This window comes from Haliotis asinina, chromosome 1 (assembly GCF_037392515.1).
Source record: "Haliotis asinina isolate JCU_RB_2024 chromosome 1, JCU_Hal_asi_v2, whole genome shotgun sequence".
Classification (NCBI taxonomy): Eukaryota; Metazoa; Mollusca; class Gastropoda; order Lepetellida; family Haliotidae; genus Haliotis; species Haliotis asinina.
The window spans coordinates 28,818,163-28,841,513 of NC_090280.1; the positions used below are offsets into that span (position 1 = coordinate 28,818,163).

Consider the following 23,351-nt stretch of genomic DNA (forward strand, 5'->3'; position numbering starts at 1 on the left):
CAGTAGATTCATGTCTATGACAACTGCTGCAGGTTTCGTGGTGAATGATAATATTTAATAGCTGCTCCATGACATGAAACGATACCAGTGTCGGGAGCGTAAGTTGGTCCACAGCATAAGTACTAGCTCTCTGCGTCGTAGGTGTGTACTGTGTGTTTCAATATATGTAAACTGATTTTGGTGGTTTGACTTTATTAATAAAAACTGATACTTCTATATACAAAAACAAACCTACAGTCATGATAACTAATGTGTCTCGCTATTTCATATTTAAGTAATTGTTTTTGGCAAGGGCCGCATATGTTTATAGGGAATATGGTACGTCTTGGGATATTGTTAAGATTTACACACGAAAACTTATAAATTAAAGGATTAATTTCCTGATGAAAACGTGTTCTCTCCTTCCCAGGAGTATGCATCCTGTATGTAATGTCACCCGATATACATCTTTATCCGGGTGGGAGCATACACAAGTGAAGCGGATTTCCTCTGTACGGTTTCAATGGTTAATCAACCATCCTCTTAGCCAGTCAGTATCTAAGGTGGTGGCACTTGTCAGAAGTTACCGTATATTAATCGATTAACCTATATGTTTACGTTCCAGTTACTTTTATGCTTATGTGCGCGCGTTATAGGGTTGCGTTTGTGTATGTGCGCGTCATTGTTTTTTGTGTGTGCGTTCTTGTCATGTTTGTGTGTACAAGCGTCAGTGTTGTGTTTGTGTGTAGGTGTGTTAGTGTTGTATTTGTGTGTGCGTGCGTCAGTGTTGTGTTTGTGGGTCAGTGTTATGTTTGTGTGTGCCTGGGTCAGTGTTGTAACTGGTTGTGCGTTCGTGAGTGTTGATGTTTGTGTCTGTGCGTCAATGTTGTGTTTGTGTGCGCGTGAGTCAGTGTTTAAATTGTGTTCCGTTTGTGTATGTGCACGTCATTTGTTTTGTGTGTGCGCGTGTCATGTGAGTGTGTAGGTGCGTCAGTGTTGTGTTTGTGTGCGCGTGCGTCAGTGTTGTGTTTGTGTGTGCGCGCATTAGTGTTGTGTTTGTGTATAGGTGGGTCAGTGTCATGTTTGTGTGTACGTGGGTCAGTGTTGTGATTGTGTGTGCGTGCATCAGTGATGTGTTTGTTCCAATCTAACCTGTTACAGTACATAGTGAAATACAGTACCACACATTAAAATATCGCCACCATCAAAGACCTTTTTGCCCAAGGGGTTGTGCTCTTATATTTCTAGAATCATATTTAACAATTACTCACGAACAATATATTTAATTCAACATTTTAAGCGCCGCTCGTGGAATGTCAATCGTTCTTCGCCTCCATTATTACCGATTCAGCGTTGCGAATTCCTATTTGCGCTCCAATCTGCCTGTGCCTATATGAGTGGTGTAAACAGCGATATTGTGTTCCCTTGAAAATGAGTGCGTGAGTTTAGTTGTACGCCGCTTTTAGCAATATTCCAGCAATATCACGGCGGGGGACACCAGAAAATGGGATTCACACATTTTACCCATGTGGGTAATCAAACCCGGGTCTTCGGCCTGACGAGTGAACGCTTTAACCACTAGGCTACCCCACCGCCCTTTTCCATTGATGGATTTGCATATCTTGAAGCAATTAATTGAGGTTTATTCTGAAAACTAGACATATGTTAAATCTCCAAGTGGATGTAAATTTGATAGTATCAATTATACCCCTTGTGATCTCCAAGTGGATGTAAATCTGTTAGTATCAATTATACCCCTGTAAATTGAAATTGAGACAGACTGCATGACAGGGAGGGCTAGGCAGTAGGGACGATAATGTGGTTCAGGGAGTGTGAGACATGCTAGACAAGCATGAGTTCCTGAAGACTAATTCTAACTTTCACGGGTTCTCTCGTGACACTTGCAGATGATTTTGCTGAAAGAAGATACTAGTTCCCGCGGATCTGGGTACCCCAAGAAGTTTGGATAGAAGTTCAGAATGCGATTCAGCCTGACCCGACAGAATAAAGTGTTTGGAAGTCATTTAGAAGTTGGACGAAAATGAATACATGACACGTTTTTTGATAAACAATTTCTATTATATATATTATATCTCTACACAACGTTTCAGAGCTAATTCTTGCTCCTTCACAAGATGAATGCTGAATCATAACAGTGAGTGAATATGCACATAGATTAAACATATATGAGACAACAAATCGTTGCAATATTAAACAAAACCAGTCAAGACACATTCCGACATAAACAGGACTGGTTCAATTAGAGCCGTAGCCGAATTAAAACATAATGTGACCATCGGCATCACAGAGGTGGATAAGGGCAAAGCAGCTGTCATCATAGATACAGAGGAATTCTTGCAGCTGGTTGACAAATCTGTACAAGACCCCACCACCTACAAGATCCTTAAAAAAGACCCTGCAGCTATATTGCAAAGACAGCACAAAAAACCTCCTCAAGAACTCAACAGTAACAAAGAGATAAATGATACAGTATTCAACAAACTGAACCCAATACACTCTTAGCCTCGTTACATCAGAGCCACTGCCATAATCCAAAAGGATCCGGTTACAATCAGAATACTTGTTTTTTCTACAGTTTTACAATACAGCCCAGCATCTTGCCAGACTACAACTGTCACCATTGGGAAAAGAAGGAAAATTCTACATAAGTGATTCCCGTACCTTTGCCTACAATATTAAAGACGCTAAGCTCACAGGTTGCATGATCAGCTACGATGTGTAGACCTTTTCACAAACATACCACTGCAAGAGGCCCACCATATCCTAAACAGGTAGTTACAGACTGACATTAATCAGATGGACACATCCCTCATTGCATAACCAGCATCGTAAAGTCAACCTCCTCCTGTTTCACTACCTTGTACTTCGCATGGAATTGCAAGATCTACAAGAAGATCCACGGCCTCCCTATTGGTTCACCATCTACTTTGTCACCGCCAACTTTGACGAAGACGGCTTAGTGTCTTCCCCTGCCCAGCCCCTATACAGGTACAGAAAATGTTATTACGCATTCATCATTACAGACAAAGACCGAGCCCTCCCTATCCACACTGCCGTCTACTGCAGACCAACCCACATGGACCAGTACCTTCAGATCAAATACGCCATCACTGACACCCTCACCCGGCTATATGCAGTTGGGAAAAGTCTGTGGTTCAGGGACCGTGAGACAGACTACATTGGAGTGAGGGCTATATGTAGTCGAGAAAAGTCTGTGGTTCAGGGACTCTGACACAGACTACATTGGAGTGAGGGCTATATGCAGTTGGGAAAAGTCTGTGGTTCAGGGACCGTGAGACAGACTACATTGGAGTGAGGGCTATATGCAGTTGAGAAAAGTCTGTGGTTCAGGGACCGTGAGACAGACTACATTGGAGTGAGGGCTATATGTAGTCGAGAAAAGTCTGTGGTTCAGGGACTCTGACACAGACTACATTGGAGTGAGGGCTATATGCAGTTGGGAAAAGTCTGTGGTTCAGGGACCGTGAGACAGACTACATTGGAGTGAGGGCTATATGCAGTTGAGAAAAGTCTGTGGTTCAGGGACCGTGAGACAGACTACATTGGTGGGAGGGTTATATGTAGTCGAGAAAAGTCTGTGGTTCAGGGACTCTGACACAGACTACATTGGAGTGAGGGCTATATGCAGTTGGGAAAAGTCTGTGGTTCAGGGACCGTGAGACAGACTACATTGGAGTGAGGGCTATATGCAGTTGAGAAAAGTCTGTGGTTCAGGGACCGTGAGACAGACTACATTGGAGTGAGGGCTATATGTAGTCGAGAAAAGTCTGTGGTTCAGGGACTCTGACACAGACTACATTGGAGTGAGGGCTATATGCAGTTGGGAAAAGTCTGTGGTTCAGGGACCGTGAGACAGACTACATTGGAGTGAGGGCTATATGCAGTTGAGAAAAGTCTGTGGTTCAGGGACCGTGAGACAGACTACATTGGAGTGAGGGCTATATGCAGTTGAGAAAAGTCTGTGGTTCAGGGACCGTGAGACAGACTACATTGGAGTGAGGGCTATATGTAGTCGAGAAAAGTCTGTGGTTCAGGGACTCTGACACAGACTACATTGGAGTGAGGGCTATATGCAGTTGAGAAAAGTCTGTGGTTCAGGGACCGTGAGACAGACTACATTGGAGTGAGGGCTATATGCAGTTGAGAAAAGTCTGTGGTTCAGGTACCGTGAGACAGACTACATTGGTGGGAGGGCTATATGTAGTCGAGAAAAGTCTGTCGTTCAAGAACCGTGAGAAAAACTACATTGGAGTAAGGGTTATATGCAGTTGGGAAAAGTCTGTGGTTCAGGGACTCTGACACAGACTACATTGGAGGGAGTGAGGGCTATATGCAGTTGGGAAAGTCTGTGATTCAGGGACTCTGAGACAGAGTACTGTTAAACGACGCGTGCTGTTTGACATTGGTTACGATACTAACTGGAGCGGTCGTCGCCAGCTCCGTGGCTCAAGGTCACAGAACGTTTTAAGTTCAAGTGCATGACCATCACGACTACACAGAGTGTCAGGTCATAGTTACCTTCACATTACACTATGTCACGTCTTCCTTGGTAGATGGTCGTGATCATCACTGGCGATCAGCGAGTGAGAGTGGGCCAGGGTTGCCACCGTCAGTTTCAGCGTGATATCTACTCGACCGAAATATGGAAATCAGGTGCACTATTGAAACGTCCGTGAACTAGACACCACAGTATAAATGTGTAATCGCACATTTCGCGCACGGAACAATGTTTTCCTTCTGTCAGACCATGTTGACATATTCTGCAGATTCACTCGGTGACCTTAATATGGACTTTTAATTTATGTTAACAGTATGTCACTGATATCATCAGAAATGGGATCACACATTGTATCCATGTGGGATATTGAACCCAGATCTTCGGTGTGAAGAGCGAACGCTTTAACCTCTGGGGTACCCCACTGTCCTCACAATATGAAAACAAAACTAGACACAGCTACCTGCAGCGTGTGCACGCTGCCTTGTTTACGCTGCCTTGTTTACGATGTACCCGTGAAGGTTCCGGGGTAGAATAGGCCTTCAGCAACCCATGCTTGCTATTAAAGGCGACTCAGCTTGTCGTAAGAGGCGACTAACGGGATCGGGTGGTCAGGCTAGCTGACTTGGTTGACACATGTCATCGGTTCCCAAGTACGCAGATCGATGCTCATGTTGTTGATCACTGGATTGTCTGGTCCAGACTCGATTATTTACAGACCGCCGCCACATAGCTGGAATATTGCTGAGTGCGGCGTAAAACTAAAACTCACTCACTCACTCACTCACTTGTTTACGATGTACTCGTCCTTAGACGGGGTACTAGTCCGCAAGGGTAAAGTTCAGTTGGTTATGTCAGATGGCCAGAGGGTGGGATAATCAGTCTTTGTTGTAACCCCGACATTGTAATTACGTTCATGCAGTATAATGTAACATTTTACATGATTAAGACAATGTTCTGCAACTTGTGTCATATACTGAGATCTAATTTATCATATGTTGCAACATGTATTATGCACTGCAACTTGTTTCACATACTGCGATCTAGTTCAACATATATTGCAACCTGTGTTACATAATGACACTTGTTTCATGTACCACGATCTAGTTTACCATGTTTCAACATGTATCCACTGCAACTTGTTTCATGTACTGCGATCCAGTTTACCATATATTGCAACTGCTGTTATGAAATGCATCTTGTTTCATATGTGTCAATGTGGTTTACCACATATTGTAACCTGTATTATATAGTAAAACGTGTTTCATCTACTGCAATCTAGTTTACCATATATTGAAACCTGTGTTATGTACTGCATGTTTCACATTTAGCAATCCATATATAGCAACCTGTAATATTTACTAGGTTATCATATATAGCAGTAGATGCAATTTACATGTATATCAACCTTCATCATGTACTATAACTTGTTTCACAGATTCATGAGGTATTTCAGTACCAGTATTATGGTGTACTGTATAATTCAACTGGTATCATATACGGCAACCTCCACTATACATGTACTGTACAGTTCCCATGCCATAATTTCCCGTGTCATGTTTTTGTACTGATTCCATGTCTGCAGAGTGCAACCCCTGAAGATCTGTATTAGAATTGGTCACCATAACCCATGCTTGTGAGAAGGGGCATATAACCAGATCCAGTGGTCAAGCTTCCTGACCTGGTTGATGCATCATCCTATCTTAAATGTGTAGATTCATGCTCATGCTACTGATCACTAGATTGCATGGACCAGACTCAAGTACCTACAAACTGCTGTCACATAACTGAAATATTGCCGAGTGTGGTGTGAAACTAAACCCTCTCAGTCACTGAGAAGAGAGAAGCAACCATACACATATTTTCCAACCAGTTCAGTTGCATCAGCATGTACACAACAACAAGTTTGATTATTTGAAACACTTGTTTATTGACAATAATAATGACAATGAAAGACACTCCTGTGATTCATGACTCTTCCCGGCAAAATCCGAAGCCTTCCATTACACAAATTACATCCTGCTTCAATGAACAGTTAAGAGTGTTCCAACTGATCTCCATAATGCCCTATCAGTGAATCAGCTGACCAGAGCTGGGCTGATGCTGTAGGGTAAATAGAATACAAACAGAATCAATCAACATATCTTCAGAGCTTCCATGGAACAGATGAGGTGTGATCTTGATCAGGGGATATGCAGATTTTCACATGGAACAGAAAGTAGCATTCCTTAGCGATTTCTTGGCTGCTACCATCCCCACACAACATTTTACACAATTACTGGACCAGAAAAACATATTGCTAATTTAATAAGGAAAATTCATTCTGTGAATTCATTCTGTGCAGCTCCACTAACCTAGCGATAAATCCTACATACAGACACTGACAAGGAATGATATCCTGGGCTGACCAATACAACAATTCTACAACTAGCACATTTACTCCTTTCATTTTCCTCCCAAAACACAGTAGTGAGTAAGACTGTAAACTTTTTATACCACATGAAAATTTCCATTCTCTGAAAGGCTTTCACCTTGATAAGTGATCCTGACCTGTATTCCAATCACACTATTATTGCAAGAAAACTTTAACATATTTGTATCAGAAACAGAATTTTGCCCTAAGGGGGCCCATGTGTGCCATGTAGATAACCCTGTAAAGTAAAGGCCCTTAAGAAAGTCAGATGAGCCTAGAAAGACCTAATATAGAGGTCACGTAAAGAAGTTATTAAGAAGGGCAGTATAGATGGGACATGTAAAGAAGTGTATAGGCCTTGTAATGACGTGAAAAGACAGTCTGTAGAGGATAAAAGACAGCCTGTAGAGGACATGTAAAGACACTCTATAGAGTGGATACGTAAAAGAGCCCTGTGGAGAAGACAGGAAAAGAAGTCCTATAGAAGCAATTGAGAAGGCTGTGCAGAGGAGATGTAAAAGTGCCCTGTTTAGAGGTAAGAGCAGTAAAGAAGGAGGGTCCTGGAGGGTCCATGTAAAGATGCCGAGTAGTAAGACCATTAAGTGGCCCATCAGAGAGGCCCCATAGAAATTAATCAAGAAAACAATACAAAAACCCACGATAACAAGAGATAAAAGTTCACGTCAGTATCCCACATTCCGTTTGTGTCGTACCATCAATAAAATACTTTACAGAGGCAATTTATAAATATGAAAACAGGTCTAAAGTAATATGTAAATATGAAATAAAAGGTCTGACTGCTAATTTGAATATATATGGAACATTTCTGAACAAATATATGAGTGAAATAAGTATTGTTTGTTAAGTCTGAGATATTCTACGCCTGCCATCTGCTGGAACTTGAGTAAAATCCTTTTTCCAGCATATTTACATACAGAAAAGCAAAAAAGAGACTAACCCCATACAGTTTTAACAAATTGTTGTTCTGCACAACTTCAGCCTTTACCTTATCTTAGCATCTGTGTTCTTCATTTTGACATGACTCGAAAGTGACTGATATGAACTAATGCTCACTGGCGATCATATCTCAAATCTTAAAAATATCATGTTTAGCTTCTTTGAACTCATTTAGAAGATACAAATATGAAGGTGAGAATTTATGGATGTCAGCTTCATTAACATGCCCCAATAGAGGCTACAAGGGTCTACAGACGTCACTGGACTTAATGATTTAACTATCACTGAAGGCTTCATCGTCCTTGTGCATATCCATAATTAGAATTCCATTTGTGTACTTCTTTTCCTATGTAAAATGACACCATTGTTATCTCCTCATGGATTAAAGACTCCTGCCTTCAATCAGGGACCATTCATAATTTAGGGCTAGTGGGGAGATGATTTTGTGGAGAAACATGATCGAACCCTACCCCACCCCTACCCCTACCATTCCATATGAGTTAAGAAAAATTAACATTTTTATGTTGAAAAGTGATTACACACACCACTCCCTAGACCAAAATGGGTGACACTCCCCCTCTACATCCCCATTAAAAAACCAACACCACCCCTCCTCAAGCATAAATTATGAACGGTCCCTTAGCCCATCCGTTACCAATGTAGTGCTAATTAAGTACTGTCTTATCTGTATTATCTGCATGTAAGGCATGCAAGATTTGAAATATTTCTACATCTTAAGTGCTCTCATCTGCTGGAAGCACCAGATAAATGTGTTTGTTGTTCTGGGTTATTTTGGTAATAGTTCAATTTTTTTCTGAGACATTGATTGTTAAAATTATCTTGCCCCATCTGTCCCCCGAGACTTATTACCTAAACTTGGGAAAACGCCTACTCTTCGCCATTGTTGTCTAGTGCATTTTTTCAGTGTCAACCCTTGGGCATGACTTGTCTATGATTATGTACAGGAACAGCCAACACCTGGTTAAAGTGATGGAGCTGGTGTATGTCAAGACACGGGAGTCTACCTACAATCTGTGGTATGTTACAGGGAATATGTTCAACTATAGGAACCAGGGGTGACCTGATGGAGCAAGGTCATGATGTGGTACATTTCACAGTACCAAAGTCATAATATGATATGTATCACTATACTTAGGTCATAATATGACTCACTCCATAGTACATAGGTCAAGATATAAAACATAAGGTGATGCACTGTCCACATCAAGTGGTAGCTTCTTTATCATAAATATTTCAGATCAGGCTTCAAAAGAAAAGCTGGCTCCAGATTCATGTTTTTCAGTTTTGGTAGTAAATTTTAAACACTCATAAACTATGATAAAGTAATATCATTCAGCAGTATCTGCCTGTTAAAAGATGAGATGGGAGATTCATTAAACAAGAAGTACTTTTTTCCAAGATTATCACCATGTATTGATACAAAAATTATCAACAGCAACCAGTGTATGAACTCACCCCGACAAGAATTATGGGAATCTTCAGCCTACGAAGGAGGAGCTACGGTTGTCCAAAAACCAGTGTTAGATATAAGCAAGAGCTTGGCCTACAGTAAGTTATACAGGAAGAGCAGCTACATGTCACACTGAATAAACATGGATCAAACATGTCTAGAGTTCAGAAGAGACAGCTCCAGATTGTTCTTTTGAAAGAGTATTAACAACTGATTACTTCCAGAGTGTAGCCACATCAACAGAGTTGTGGCTCAAAACAGTGGCTTTTCACAAAGTGTAGTCACTGAGAGAATGTCCTAACTAGGCACAATTACAGTGTTTTTACTAAGAGAAAGTGTCTCGACTAAGCACAGTGAGTGTTGTAACTGACTGCCTTGACTAAGCACAGTGACAGTGTCATGACTAAGGGGGTGTCCTGACTAAGCACAGTGACAGTGTCATGACTGAGAGAGAGTGTCTTGACTACGAACAGTGACAGTGTCATGACTGAGCACAGTGACTACCTTATCAGTGTCCCGACTAAGCACAGGTCAGCTTGGGACCTCAACACATCACACAGTAAAATAACCAGCCTTACAATCCTTGCTCGGATCATTGTACAAGTTCTTCCTGAAAGTGCCTCAATTACAACCGAGGAAGTCACCCACGTCACCACAGGACATGAGGACTATAAAACTGCCTGCAAAAGTTCCTTTATCTCCAAGCAAAAACAAGAGAGATGACAATACACAAGACATGACTGACATGACAGGACAGGACAGATGAAGGAGAATGTACAAGGGAAAGGGTGACCCCATCTCATTAATTGTAATATGATATAGTCCAAGAGTCGAGTTGGAAAATATTCCAGGAAAAAGGTATCATGAAAGAAAATTCATCAAGAATAGTATTTGCCCCATTAATGTGTGCCAACAAAATTGTACTTGTGCCCCCAGGACATTTTACACAGTGTAATATTATAAAAACAGTAAAAGTGACAGAGCTTGAGATTTCACTGAGGAACAGTGTACATCACTATAGTGATGCTAACAATTGTTGTATCTCAATTAAACAGAAGACATATACATGACCACAACAACTAGTTATCATGACACTCTTAACGACAACTCAATCTGGTAAAAATGTTAAGCTCAAAAAATAATTCTGATTTAATTGAAATATTAAAATGATTGGTTCAGTGTAAGATTCAGGTAACTCCTGTGCATCACCAAGATAGATCAATCCCACCTTGACCTCCACATGGCTAAACAGCATGACACTACAAAAGTCTATTCACCATATTTAGCTTATTACATTCCGACAGAACTTCTAAGAACTACAGAAGTGAATATACTTCTTGATATGATCCCATATATGATCCAGCACAATTACACGACAAATTCACTGAGTAAGTATCTGGCCCCAAAATGTATTTGAGAAGCTCATATGAACAACACATTTTAACTTTCATACCTATTTTCACTGAAATACACAAAAAGGACCACAGAAAATAACTTGGGTCTCAGTTTGCAACTTCAGAGGTGTCAGGTCCAAGTTTGTTCCTCAGCACACATCTTAGATCCTTGGCTACATTTCCTTCTGTGTACCCAAGATTTCCGCATATGAGAAAGACACAGTGTGTTCCTTGACCAGACTAATTCAGCATTCAGTCCTATGTTTGTAGTGGACCAGTTACTTCAGTATTCTTCATAGTTCTTGAGCCTTAAGAAGCTTCATAGTTTAGCTCTCGAGCTCCTGTGTGTTCTTCAGATGATCCAGAAGCTGGTCCTAAGCTTGTCCTTTGGGAAGCTTCAGAGCCTAGCCATTAAGCCCCTGTGTGTTCCTTCAGATGCTCCTGAAGCTGTTCCAGACTTGTTTCTTAAGAACATTCCGAATCTAGCTCTCAAGCTCCTGTGTGTTCTTTCAGATGTTCCAGGAGTTGGTCCTGCTTGTGAAACATGGAGCTACAAAGGGGACAATTGAACACTGACTGTCCTTCGTGAACTTTCATGTGATCATGTAGAGCCTTGAAGGAATTGAACATGGCCAGACAGTGGCGACACTCAACCTGATGACTCTCTTCACTGAAACTCTCACCGTGACAACTGTCATGACACTCACTCAGAGCTGTTTGTCCTGGAAGATACTCTTCTGGTTCATCCTTAATTAGAGGACTATTCATCAGCTGCTCTTGATGACTCTGAACATCACATGAAGCATTGTCAATGTGTGTTGACACACTGTTCCTTTCCTCACTCTGGTTCTCCCTGGAATCATATACATGGTCACTGTGGCCTTTGAGATGGTGCTCTAAAAGTTCTACAGTTGGAAACACATCACCACATATCGAGCACACTTCTTCAGAGGTAGAATTATTCAAAGGAAGCAGAGCAGATTTGGCTGCACTTTTCCTTTTTACTTTTGAGGTAGTTTTGCTGCTGGATGAATGGCTATTTTCAACAACTTGAAATGAGGTTTCACAATGTGGCCTCAACTTGTCTCTTTCAGAACAGGTTTCAGCACTTGTTTTGTCTGATTCCAAATGATCAGCCATATGTTGTTCATACTTTCTGCTTTCAGAGAATATGGCCCTACACACATCACTGACTTTTGGCTGTACACCAGAGGTGATGGTCCATGCTTGACCCAGTGGATCACATTCCTCCATGCTTTTGATTGGATCATTTTCAAATGCACCAGTATCATCACTCTGAACTCCATACTGCTTGCTGTAATCAATCTGCCTTTCAGAATGCGTCAGAAGGTGTTGAGCAAGATCCTTCTGGTGCTGGAACATTAAAGGACAATGGACACAGTCAAAAGAGCACACAGTCTGACTGTCTGAACCCATCCCCTCTTGTACATTCGAATCAGTTTCTGACATACCAACATCCTGAATGTTTTGTAAGGTTTCTTCAGACCTGGATGAACCAGCTTTCTTTTGATTATATATTTCAGCATGAGTTCTCATTGATGTTGCTTTCTTGCTACTTCTACTCAAGTCCTGACTTACATCACCACCTGTTAGAAGTCTCAGTATAGTTTTTCTCCCTTGTAAACCATTGGACTTCAGCCCTGATATATCATCAGGATTATTCACAGCTGGTCTGGACACTGATCTTCCTCCATCAACAGCCTTTCCGAGTACAACATCCCCATCATCCATATCAGTGGACTGAGAAACACCATCTGATTCTGCATTGACCTCATTACCTTCTGAACTGTCCATTTTTGTTGGCCTCCCTCTCTTCTTTGCCAGTTCTGAAGATGCAAAACTGGGATGCATCTTCCTATAATGAAGTTTCAAGATATGTTTATACTTGAAGCTCTCCTGGCAAAGCTGGCACTGATTGGGCTTGTCCCCGGTGTGCACCAGCATGTGTCGTTCCAGCTTGGATCTGACGCTGAAGCCCTTACCACAAATGCCACAGCTGTACTTCTTGGCATCAGCATGGTTCCGGAGGTGAGCCTGCAGATGTGCCTGCATAGCAAAACTCTGGTGACAAAATGGACACTCATAGCAACGTTCATTTTTGTGAATAGTCATGTGATGCTGGAGATAGTGTTCACTCTGAAATTCACTTCCACAAAAAGAGCACATAAACCTGACTCTCGAAGAACTTCCATCATCTGTCTGTCCTGGATCTGATGAAGCAAAATTTCCTTGGGAGTCAGTGCTTTCTGCGAGCTGAGTCTGAGCCTCGTCTTGAACGTTGCTAAGATGCCTGGATATTTCAAGGCTTGGGTCCAGCATACCACTGCAGTCTGTCAGCAAGTGTTCCGATCCCTGGTTCATTGTTATCACACCTTCATTAACAGCGTGTGAGGGGTTATCATAAGGAAATATAAGCTTGCCGCCAACTAGACTGCTCTCTCCACCAGGTGCTACAATAAGTTTCTTTGACTTCTTTTTTGATTTTTTTTTCTTTTTCGATTTTGATAATTCATATGTATCAATTTCCACCTTTTTCAGCAAGGATGTATCAAAGTAAGCATGGTTTTTCTGACAGTGTGACTTCAACTGCTCCAAGTATGAGAAACCCTCATCACAGAGAGTGCAAGGGTAAGGCTTGTCACCACTATGACGGAGCATGTGTCGATTCCGGGAACTGCTGGTGGTGAATCTGCGCCCACATGTAGGACATGCGTGATTCTTTTCTCCAGTATGTGTCCTAACATGCTTGTACAAGTTTTGTGAAACCGTGAACCCCCTTCCACAGAACTGACAAACAAAAGGCTTCTCCCCAGAATGGGATCGCATATGTATGATCAGATAGGACTCTCGTGACAAAACCCTTCCACAAATTTTACATTTACAACCATCAAGAATAATTCCTCCAGGAGGGTCTCTTGCACTGGACGACTGGGGCTTGTCATTGGTTGCTGAGGCATCTGGATTTTCTGTGGACTTCACACTCTGTTTTTTAATTACTGGGTCCCCTTTCGTGGAGGAAAAATCTGTACCACTACCACTTTGATTCTCAATTTGGCTTATCCTGGTTGTATCGTCAACCATATCCAGAATCTCCTGTGATTCCTCAGAAGGAGAGTGTGCTCTGCTTCCAGCAGGATCAGAACAGAAGTCATCCCCTCCTGCTGTCACGGACTCCTGAAGAAAGGTCTCGGGAAGAGAGGCATCAATCTGGATACTGTGATCGCCTGACTGTGATGAACTGTTACTTGAGGGATTCAAGGATGACAGCTCCAGAGATGATTTAAGGGTATTCTCTTCACTGAATTCTTCAGAGTCAGGCAAATCTGGGGTACTCATTTTAACAAAAAGTGATTGTTTTCTTGTGGCTTTCCTGGCCGTTCCAGCCACCTGACTAGAAACAGGTTCCTTGGCCATGACCTTACTTCCTGATCCACCAGCATGAGAAGCTGTCTTCACAACACTCAGTAACTTGTGCATCTTCTGATGTCGTGTCAGTTGGGATTTATTGTCAAAAGACTTCGGACACTTGCTGCACTGAAGCTGTTCTATTCTATTTCTCCCCTGCTGCAGCAAGACAGGCCCCTGTGGTTTTGTGATGCTGTCAACATCTGTATTCTGCAGTTCAAGAGGCATCAGCTTGTATGGGGATGTGTCCTCAAATGCCATGTCACCATCCTCTTCAGTCAGACTTGACATTTCTGCCTGCTCCTCAGCCCCAATGCACTGTGCACTTGGACCAGCAGTCGTACCGTAAGCAAAAGTGGAAAGGTTGTCCAGCTTGTCCTTCCGACCTGTGCCGTCTAAACCAACTTCCTTTTTCAGAATTACGTTTCCAATTATCTGAACAGCAGAGGACAGGTTGTGGATCTTGTCATCACCTTTGGAAGAGACTGTCTTGGCACTCATGTTGTGCATATCAGTGCTACCGCTTTGAGAGCTGAAAGTTCCTTGTGAGTTAGAACTGCTCTGATCCATCTTCATCTTCTTTCCTGGAGGCAGAGACACAACCTCCTCTTCATCAAGGCCATGGGTTTTCATCATGTGAGCCTTGTACATTTCTCGGTATCGAAAATTTTGGTCACAGTCCTCGCACCGATATGGCATCTCCCCAGTGTGGAGCCTCTCATGCCGATTCCGAGATGTACTGTCCCGAAACATCTGCCCACAGTAGCTACACCCGTAATTCTTCACCCCAGAATGTGTTCGCATGTGCTTGTACAGGTTCCCCCGTACACTGAAGCTAAGACTACACTGCTTACATGCAAAAGGCTTCTCTCCTGTATGTGTTCTCTTGTGCAGCTTGAGATAATTTCGACTTTTCACTGACTTGCCACACTCATCACAGGTGAACCTTTCCTGCTTTTCCTTCAAGTCTTTCCTCGCTTCTGTGACATCAACTTGGCTGCTTGTTATCTGAGTTACCAAATTAGGATTTCCTCTTGCAGTGACACTGTCAACGACGGTGCTGTTGATGATGGGGTCGCAGACACCTGCATTTGTGTACAAGCCGTAGAGGGACACCTGGTATGTGGCGATGGCAGCCTGGTGGTATGAGGCTGCCTTGCTGGCGTCAATCATACTAACATAGAGATGTGCCTGGATTAAATACACTCATGCTCCGAACTGTTCACTGAGGGTAGGAAGGTGCTTGTCTTGTGATTAGCATCATGAATCGATGGTAATGATGGTAGATGGAGTAAAGGTTCCTTAAGTTTTGATATATGTATGAAGTTTGTCTTGTGGTTGAAATGGCTGCCCACCTGTTTATTTTCTGCTGGATGGGGGCTGAATCTCCTGATCTGACCTAGCCTGGAAGGGAAGAAAGAAACAGTTATTATTTGCATTTTGGTTTGTGTACTGACTCGGCGCTTAGTTTAGTTTTAGGCCACACTCAGCAATATTCCAGCTATTTCACAGGGGGCTGTAAATAACTGAACCTTTACAATTGAGTGATAAACACCAAGCATCAATCAACACAACAGAGAAACGATGACAGGTGTCAACCATGTTAGAGAGCTTGACCACCCGATCCTGTTAGTTGTCTTTTTGATAAGCATGTGCTGTTGAAAATGAACTCTAACCTGATCTTTATGGGTAGACATTGATGAAACATTATATTATACATGTATATGGCCATTTCTTATTCTTACAAAGACGCCTGTAAGATTCAAAACAAAATCAATGAATCTGGGAAAGTAAATAAACAACCCTTCAGACACTGTTGGAAAAAGATCCTGAAAGACTGATGACGTATCTTAAGCCATATTGTTAACAGAGACATAGGAACTTTGAGACATAAACACAAGTGTATGTGCACATCCTTCCCAAAAACTTTCATTTATTGCAGAATGACCAACTCATAAGCTTCACCTAAGATAAAGATTTGTGTAAAACAACCCACTCATCTTTTTTTCACTTATCCAAAGAAGCAGGGCTGTAACGTTTCTGTCTGATTCATTGAAAATCAAACTGACACCTTAGTTTCGATAAAAGTATTAATATCATGTGGTGAACTGTGTAAAATTGTTGTAATTCAATTTCTTTTATTACGTTGAGTATCATGAACATCACATTGTTACAGCAATTAAACTGCAAAGAATACCAAAACCCAGCTAGTAGCAGACTCAGTGATAAATCATTGTCACTAGTTAAAATGTTTTACTTTTTCTGCATCCTTATGGACTTGCTATTAAATATTGTTGCGTCCAGTATTTAAGTTTATGCATATAGCACATGAATTCGAGGCCTGTTGCCAGAGCAATATTTCACCTACATGACTGCAGTAAGCATTCAAGTTCAGACCCCTATGAAAGAAAGCATTCCAACTGTGCAGAAAAATGCAGAACAGCACACATCAGTTGTGGAAACAGCAACATAAACACAATACCTTGTTAATGAAGTAGTAAAAACAGCAGCTTTAAATTGCTAAGCCTGAAGCAAAAAACGAAAACCCTTCAACTTCAATTTTGTACATGTGCACATGGGAGAGCAAGTTTAGACTAGATGTTGCCATTTTCAAATTTGAACAAATATTACATTCCATTTTTTAAGTATTTCTGTTGTGCCATTTGGCATTTATCACGCATGACGCGATGCATGGTTGCTCTGAATCTTGACAGAAGCACAGATCATAATGTGCATGTGCAGTTGAGGTCAAAGTTTGCTGATGTAAACATGTTGATGTTTCATAGTTTTTTGTTGTTGTTTTCGCTGTTTCAGTGGTTAGGTAATATGTTTATGTCACCATTTCCACAAATGTTTGCTTTTCTGCATTGTTCTGCACAGAGGGAAAGCTTTCTTTGGTAGGTCTGAAGTTTGGACCAGACAAGTCAGTGACTATCACCATGAGCATGAGCTGCTGGGATGTGATGACATAAGAAATCAGTGAACCTGACAATCCGATCCAGTTAGTCACCTCTTACGACAAGCATGGGTTGCTGTAGAACAATTCTAACCTGGATCTTCAAGGGTTTGAGAAGAGGCCAGTGGTGTGCTAGTTTAATAACACTGTAAGTTGATCAGATTCACTCGGTGCTGCAGACTGACTGTTCAAGTTCTTTGGGATTTTACAGGAGCTTCAAATAGTGGCATTTACTTTTAAACAACTGTCTTTTCGAACGAGTTACGATTTAACTTCCCATTATCATTATACACAGACAAAAGCAAACAGTACATTCAGCATTAATATTCATCGATTGGTTTCATAATGACAAGGGGAGGTGGGGTGGCCTAGTGGTTAAGGCATCTGCTTGCCACACTAAAGATACGGATTTGATCCTCAACATTGGTACGGTGTATCAAACCCATTTCTGGTGTAAACAGCCATGCAAAACATTCCTGAAAAAATGGCTGCCTTAGGTAATTTGTCTGTTAATAATATTTAAAAATCAATGCATGTGTCATCATAATTGTCTTGAAATGCAAGACTGTATATACTTTAGGGGAGCCCTTTGCCTGTTGTTGCAAGCATCATTGAAAATTATACATTGTATTTGTACTCAAGTCCAGCTGAACATGCTGATCTGGAGACAGAAATCAGGCATAATGTCAGATGGCTTTTGTCTGAATCCAGATGTGTTAAAATACAGATTTAGACAAACCCTACAATAAAATATACCACATGAGCACTTATGTAAGTGGTATGTTAGAGTCAATGAGTGAGCATGGTTTTACACTGTTTTTAGCAATATTCCAGAAATATCATGGCGGGGAAGAGCAGAAATGGGATATATCATACCCATGGTAGGAACTGAACTCGGGTCTTCAGCGTGTCAAGCAACTGCTTTAACCACTTGGCTACCCCACCATCCTGGCATTTAAAAGTGAGTGAGTGAGTGAGTTTAGTTTTACGCCACACTCAGCAATATTCCAGTTATATGGCAGCAGTCTGTAAATAATCGAGCCTGGAACAGACAATCCAGTGATCAAAAGCATGAGCATTGATCTGCACAATTGGGAACCGATGACCTGTGTCAACCAAGAGAGCGAGTCTGACCAGCTAATCCTGTTAGTGGCCTCTTACGACAAGCAGAGTCACCATTTATGGCAAGCATGGGTTGCTGAAGGCCTATTCTACCCCAGACCTTCATGGGTTCCTGGCATTTAAGAAAGTGAGAAATACAAAATAGGCAAACTTTATAGACAACACATTCTGTGAGTATGACATTTAGGTACAAATTCTTGTACAGATGTCAAGCATGAATCTGTGTGAAAACATCACACTTACAAAACAGAGACATTCTTATACATAAAATGTGTCAATACTAAACCACAGGAGACTGGAATTTATTTCTATCATTGTGGAGTCCAAGTACTACTACTTATTCCAACCAGAAAGTGACCACATACATCTGATAAAAGGTAACCTCCCAGTATGGCCCGTCTCACTATGGCCCGCATGTTTTCACGTTTTTAACTGATTCTGCCCTGAGCTCCCACTATGGACCACCTCCTTATAAGGCTTCCCACTATGGACCTTGACTCCATTACAGCATAGTGAACTACTGAGAACAAACAGTTGTTCACTAGTTTAGTGGCCTGATGACTGTGCTGCTGACCTCTCATACGGCCTGACTGAACAACATCATCTGTTCTATTTATTACACTACAGTTTTACAAGCATGGATAGTGTGAAAGTAGTTAATCTCCTCATTGCTTCTCCAGCTTAATTGGCTCTCCTTAATTAGTTAGTGTCATGCATCCCAGATTGGGCCACCTCATTATACCAACTACTAGACTGGACCCTGTATTCAGTCAACCATAACAAGTGCCGGGTGGGGGGGGGGGGCTGGACTAATACTTTACAGAAACTAATACTTTAAATTTACGTTAAAATACAAGGAAAAGGACTTCATAAAATTCTTCATTTTGGTAATCTGGACTTGAAATACATTCCAGGTTTCCACGGGCTGTATTAAGCTAGAGGATGAACAAAGGGAGGTAACTCCTAGTTAATTAATTCATAACTTATAAGTTAAATCTTTCATTATTGATCCTCAAGACTGAATTTTATACTTAGTCAAAGAGGTATTATATTATGACACTTTCGTATTATTTTAGTCTCAGTAACATGCCTTGACTCATTTAATTAAAAAAATATAATCAAACAAAATGATACATTCCATATTTACTTTGAACCATGTTGAACTTGCCAGATGAGCATGCTGCCTAATCACTGTGAAGGGATTGATCTTGTTTGGGAAATTAATCTTGTTTTTGAAAACAAATTTGCCCATTGTAGTCAACCCGGATAATGACAACATTTATAAAGTTTGTTATATGCTGGGCTGACAAAACCTCGAAACCACTAGGGAAATGCTGAAATGTATTCCTGGAAAACATTGGTAAAGCCATGATTTATTCCTGGACAATTCAGGAAACACAAAGGTTATTCCTGGACAATTTCTACTTGGGAAGACAAAGATTTATTTCTGGACAACTTTGGAAACACAAAGATATATTTCTTGACAGTTCCTTCTTGGGAACACAAAGCTTTCTCCCTTTAAAATTTGGGGTAAGTGAAGACGTATTCCTGGAGAATCTGGTAAACATAATCTTTATTTATTCCTAGAAAATATTAGAAAAGCCAAGATATCCAGGGAAAAAAAATTCCTGTCACATTCAGCACAACCATATAAATTCCAGTTAGAATTTATCTTTAGCAACCTAGGCAAGCTGTAAGAGACAACTAATGGGATCAGGTGGTCCTGATCGCTGACTAGCTTAACACGTCATCACAACAGCATGTATCAATGCTCATGTTTGTTGACTGTCTAGTCCAGACTCCATTATTTACAGACCACTGACAAATGGTTGGAATATGAGCAGGGAGTCAGTGTTCATGTAATGCTACAAAACTGCATTTTTCAAACAAAAAATAATAAAAACACATAAAGAACATTTTGCATGCTTGTTTTGGACGCATTGATTCTGATCTACTTTATTTTAAAAAGTACCATAAAACAGCAACATTTAGCCTTTGAAATGATTCAGGATTGGAGTGAAAACTGCATCCACAAAAGATTTGGACTACATATTCATAATTTGATTTCTGCATGCACCCATAAAAAAACCCTACCACATACCCTTGGAGTGAAACTAAACTCACTCACTCAACTTTTGTAGTTAAAGAGATGTCAAGCAGACGTCAAGTGAAGCAGATGCTTGTAGGTAATTTAGGTCATTTGGCCTAAGAACAAAAAATGCTGTGACTGCGATTACCCGAACAACCCTTGAATGCGATTGATATACGATTGTTTTTTTCCCCACCACCAACGAACATCAGCATTCTGACAGAAAAATGAACATGATGGCTGGAAGCTTGATTGAATGATTTATCACTCAATGTCATCTAAACTGTTTAAAAGGGAGAGTGTGGATATATAACAGTGTTAGTTACTGGGATACACACCTCTTCTACTATTACATACAATTTAACCAGGGACAGACTATAGACAAGCTTGTCGTAAGAGGCGACTAGCGGAATTGGGAAATCAGACTACATGACTTGGTAGACTGCATGTCAATGCACCCTAGCTGCGCAGATAAATCCTAATCACAAGACCATCTGGTCCAGACTTGATTAGGCCATTACTTACTGACTGCAATGAGGAAGATGGAACACTGCTGAGTGCAACATAAACAATACAATTCAGCACATCTGGGGACCTGATAATCACCTGGAACAATTCACTTTGTGATTGAACAACAAAGAACAAATCGCAGAATGAAGCATGGTTGGGGCTGTCACTCATCACTTCATACTTACAAGTGACACCATCAAATTTGGACAGACCCTCTACGAAACAGCTCACTTTGAATGTAGAATGGGTGTTTAATTATAATAAACATACAATTCAGCGATGCAGCTTGTTTAACTCATGGTGACGTAAAGTCACAATATAACTGAATTTCTATAGATGGGTAATTTAACTAGAACAAGCTACCATACAGGTTGACTGTACCTATTCCACGTATGACAATACACCTACGACCCAGCAATTCGCTCACCAATGGTTTCTTGAAGTCGTTTCGCTTCAGTGCTTTTCGACAACTTACAGTGAAAATACTATATCAGTTAGACATGAGGGTTTATGTTGAGAATTATTTGTTAATACACACCGTGCATATCAAGTTGAAGTCGCTCTTCTGATTTGGTTTAAAGTGTTAAATAGCAAGTCTCGGCCTATCGCTTTGTTTTCACATTTCTTTACCGGAAGTCACCATTCTAAGGGGCATAACTCAACCCGGAAAACGATTTCTTGAAAGCATTTTATTACTCTTCGACAAACTTTGGTCTTCGAGTAAATTTCTTGAAAGCGATTTAAGAAGTCGGGCGATGATGAAAACACATACTTGCACATGAAGCAGTATGAATAATGAATTCCGAATAAAGAATAAAAATAAGTTGTTATGAGTAAGGAAACGTGTCATACTATTCAAATGGTCCGAGGTTGCGATTTTCGTGGCTGGTTTGATGAAAGATGTATGTTTAAAGGGGCACTGATGCGGAGCGAATAATGCTTCACGCCAACGGTCTAATTACGAAAGCAGACCGCAAATTGGTCAGCGCCCACTCCTTCGACCGTGACGGACAAAGGAACTGGGCTCCTGTCCATATTAGCAGAATTTCTTCACCTAAACAGTCAGGAGGCCGGAGGCCCATCACATGCCAATTGTTTAAAATATCCATGATATTCCTTGTCTGATCGTAACCATATATCCCAGCAGTGTAGTTCTTTTCGGATGCTTGGATGGTATACTTACTGATCCAATTTGATCCTATTTCTGTGTTTTTAACCTCGATATTTAATCATGTTATGTGAAAATATGATGTCTACAGGCACATAGCAGCCATTTGTTTCAGTACGGAAGATTGCAAAGCTTTATGTTTAGGTAGTTTTGAGTGTTGGTTGAGCTGTGATAGCAAATAGCATACGTAAATTTTGGTAGCTGTGGTAGCTACAATGGTTTATTATTTATGATAATAAAACACACAGTTGATTTATTTGAATTCGTAAACAAAAAAACGATGACTTTGCCTTTGGTAGAGAAATCTGAAAATTGTCTTACGTTAAAAAAACCCCTTCATTTCACCTATTTACCCAAGTACACAGCAAATGCCTGTGTGCATTCCTGATGTAACGAAATTCCGTTGGTATCCTCAAAACAGTTTCGGCCCATAAATGTTTTCAGGCTGCATGCGACACAGAGATTACATCTTCCTTGCTGTAACTCGCGTTTGATGGTGTAAACCTACACGTGTTGTTTGTCATCATTCTCTTGATGGTCAATTCATGAATTTATAACAGGTATAATTAGTAGCAACACCACTTCAGTTACTCAACAAAGGTTCCCATTTGGCATTTCTCCTGTCTGGAGTAAATACTCAACATTATAAATTAAGGTCTGTGATGGCAAATGTATTGTATGTTATGTAATATGTGCAAGTAAGTGATGCAAGAGGGTTTATCAGCTGAGTTACAAAAACAAACATCGATCAAAGGATTAACCGATAACACACTGATTGATTAATTTCTTTTATCTTCTAGCGGATTTGTCAAAAGGCAGTGTGTGTGTAGATGACTACACCCTGTCGTAAAGTGTGAGTGCAAAAACAACATCCTCCCTTCAAAGAATTAACCACCCTTGCGTTGATTGATTGATTGCTCAATATTGGTTAACTAAATTACTTAGAATAGTGGACATCATACAGTTAGTTGCCAGGTGTGCTATCTTGGGAGACCAATGAGAGGTTTATCTAGTTTTCACCAACGAAAGACGTGAAACGATGTGTTACTTTTTCGCAAATGAGACAGTTGTATGACACGCGACACAGAGCAGGATTATTTACCAGCTGCAGATGAATGGAATACGATTTCTTTTACGTGGATATTGATGGATACATTCCTGAACAAGGTAGTAGCCTGGCATTGTCGCTATCAAATTAGTCTGTTTTACATTCATTATTTGTATTTTGTTTTAATTTATTTGTTGTAGTATTCAGCAGAATCTGTATGACAGAAAACACACACTAGATCTCGTATGTGTGTGAAATAGAATCCACATTGGCAATCTATA

General features: G+C 40.9%; 1 protein-coding gene across 1 annotated transcript; it reads right to left on the reverse strand.

Moving 5' to 3' along the window:
* Positions 1-8,699: 8,699 nt before the first annotated feature.
* Positions 8,700-21,514, reverse strand: LOC137290047 (zinc finger protein 62 homolog). Its single transcript, XM_067820898.1, has 2 exons — positions 21,393-21,514; positions 8,700-15,581 (listed from the first exon to the last, which is right to left on the reverse strand). Exon 2 carries the CDS (start codon positions 15,348-15,350, stop codon positions 11,241-11,243), a length of 4,110 nt encoding a protein of 1,369 aa, XP_067676999.1. The 5' UTR covers positions 15,351-15,581; positions 21,393-21,514; the 3' UTR covers positions 8,700-11,240.
* Positions 21,515-23,351: the final 1,837 nt, after the last annotated feature.

Bases quoted from the DNA above. Each gene is read 5' to 3' on its own strand.
- LOC137290047 (XM_067820898.1), bottom strand. From the start codon at position 15,350: ATGATTGACGCCAGCAAGGCAGCCTCATACCACCAGGCTGCCATCGCC.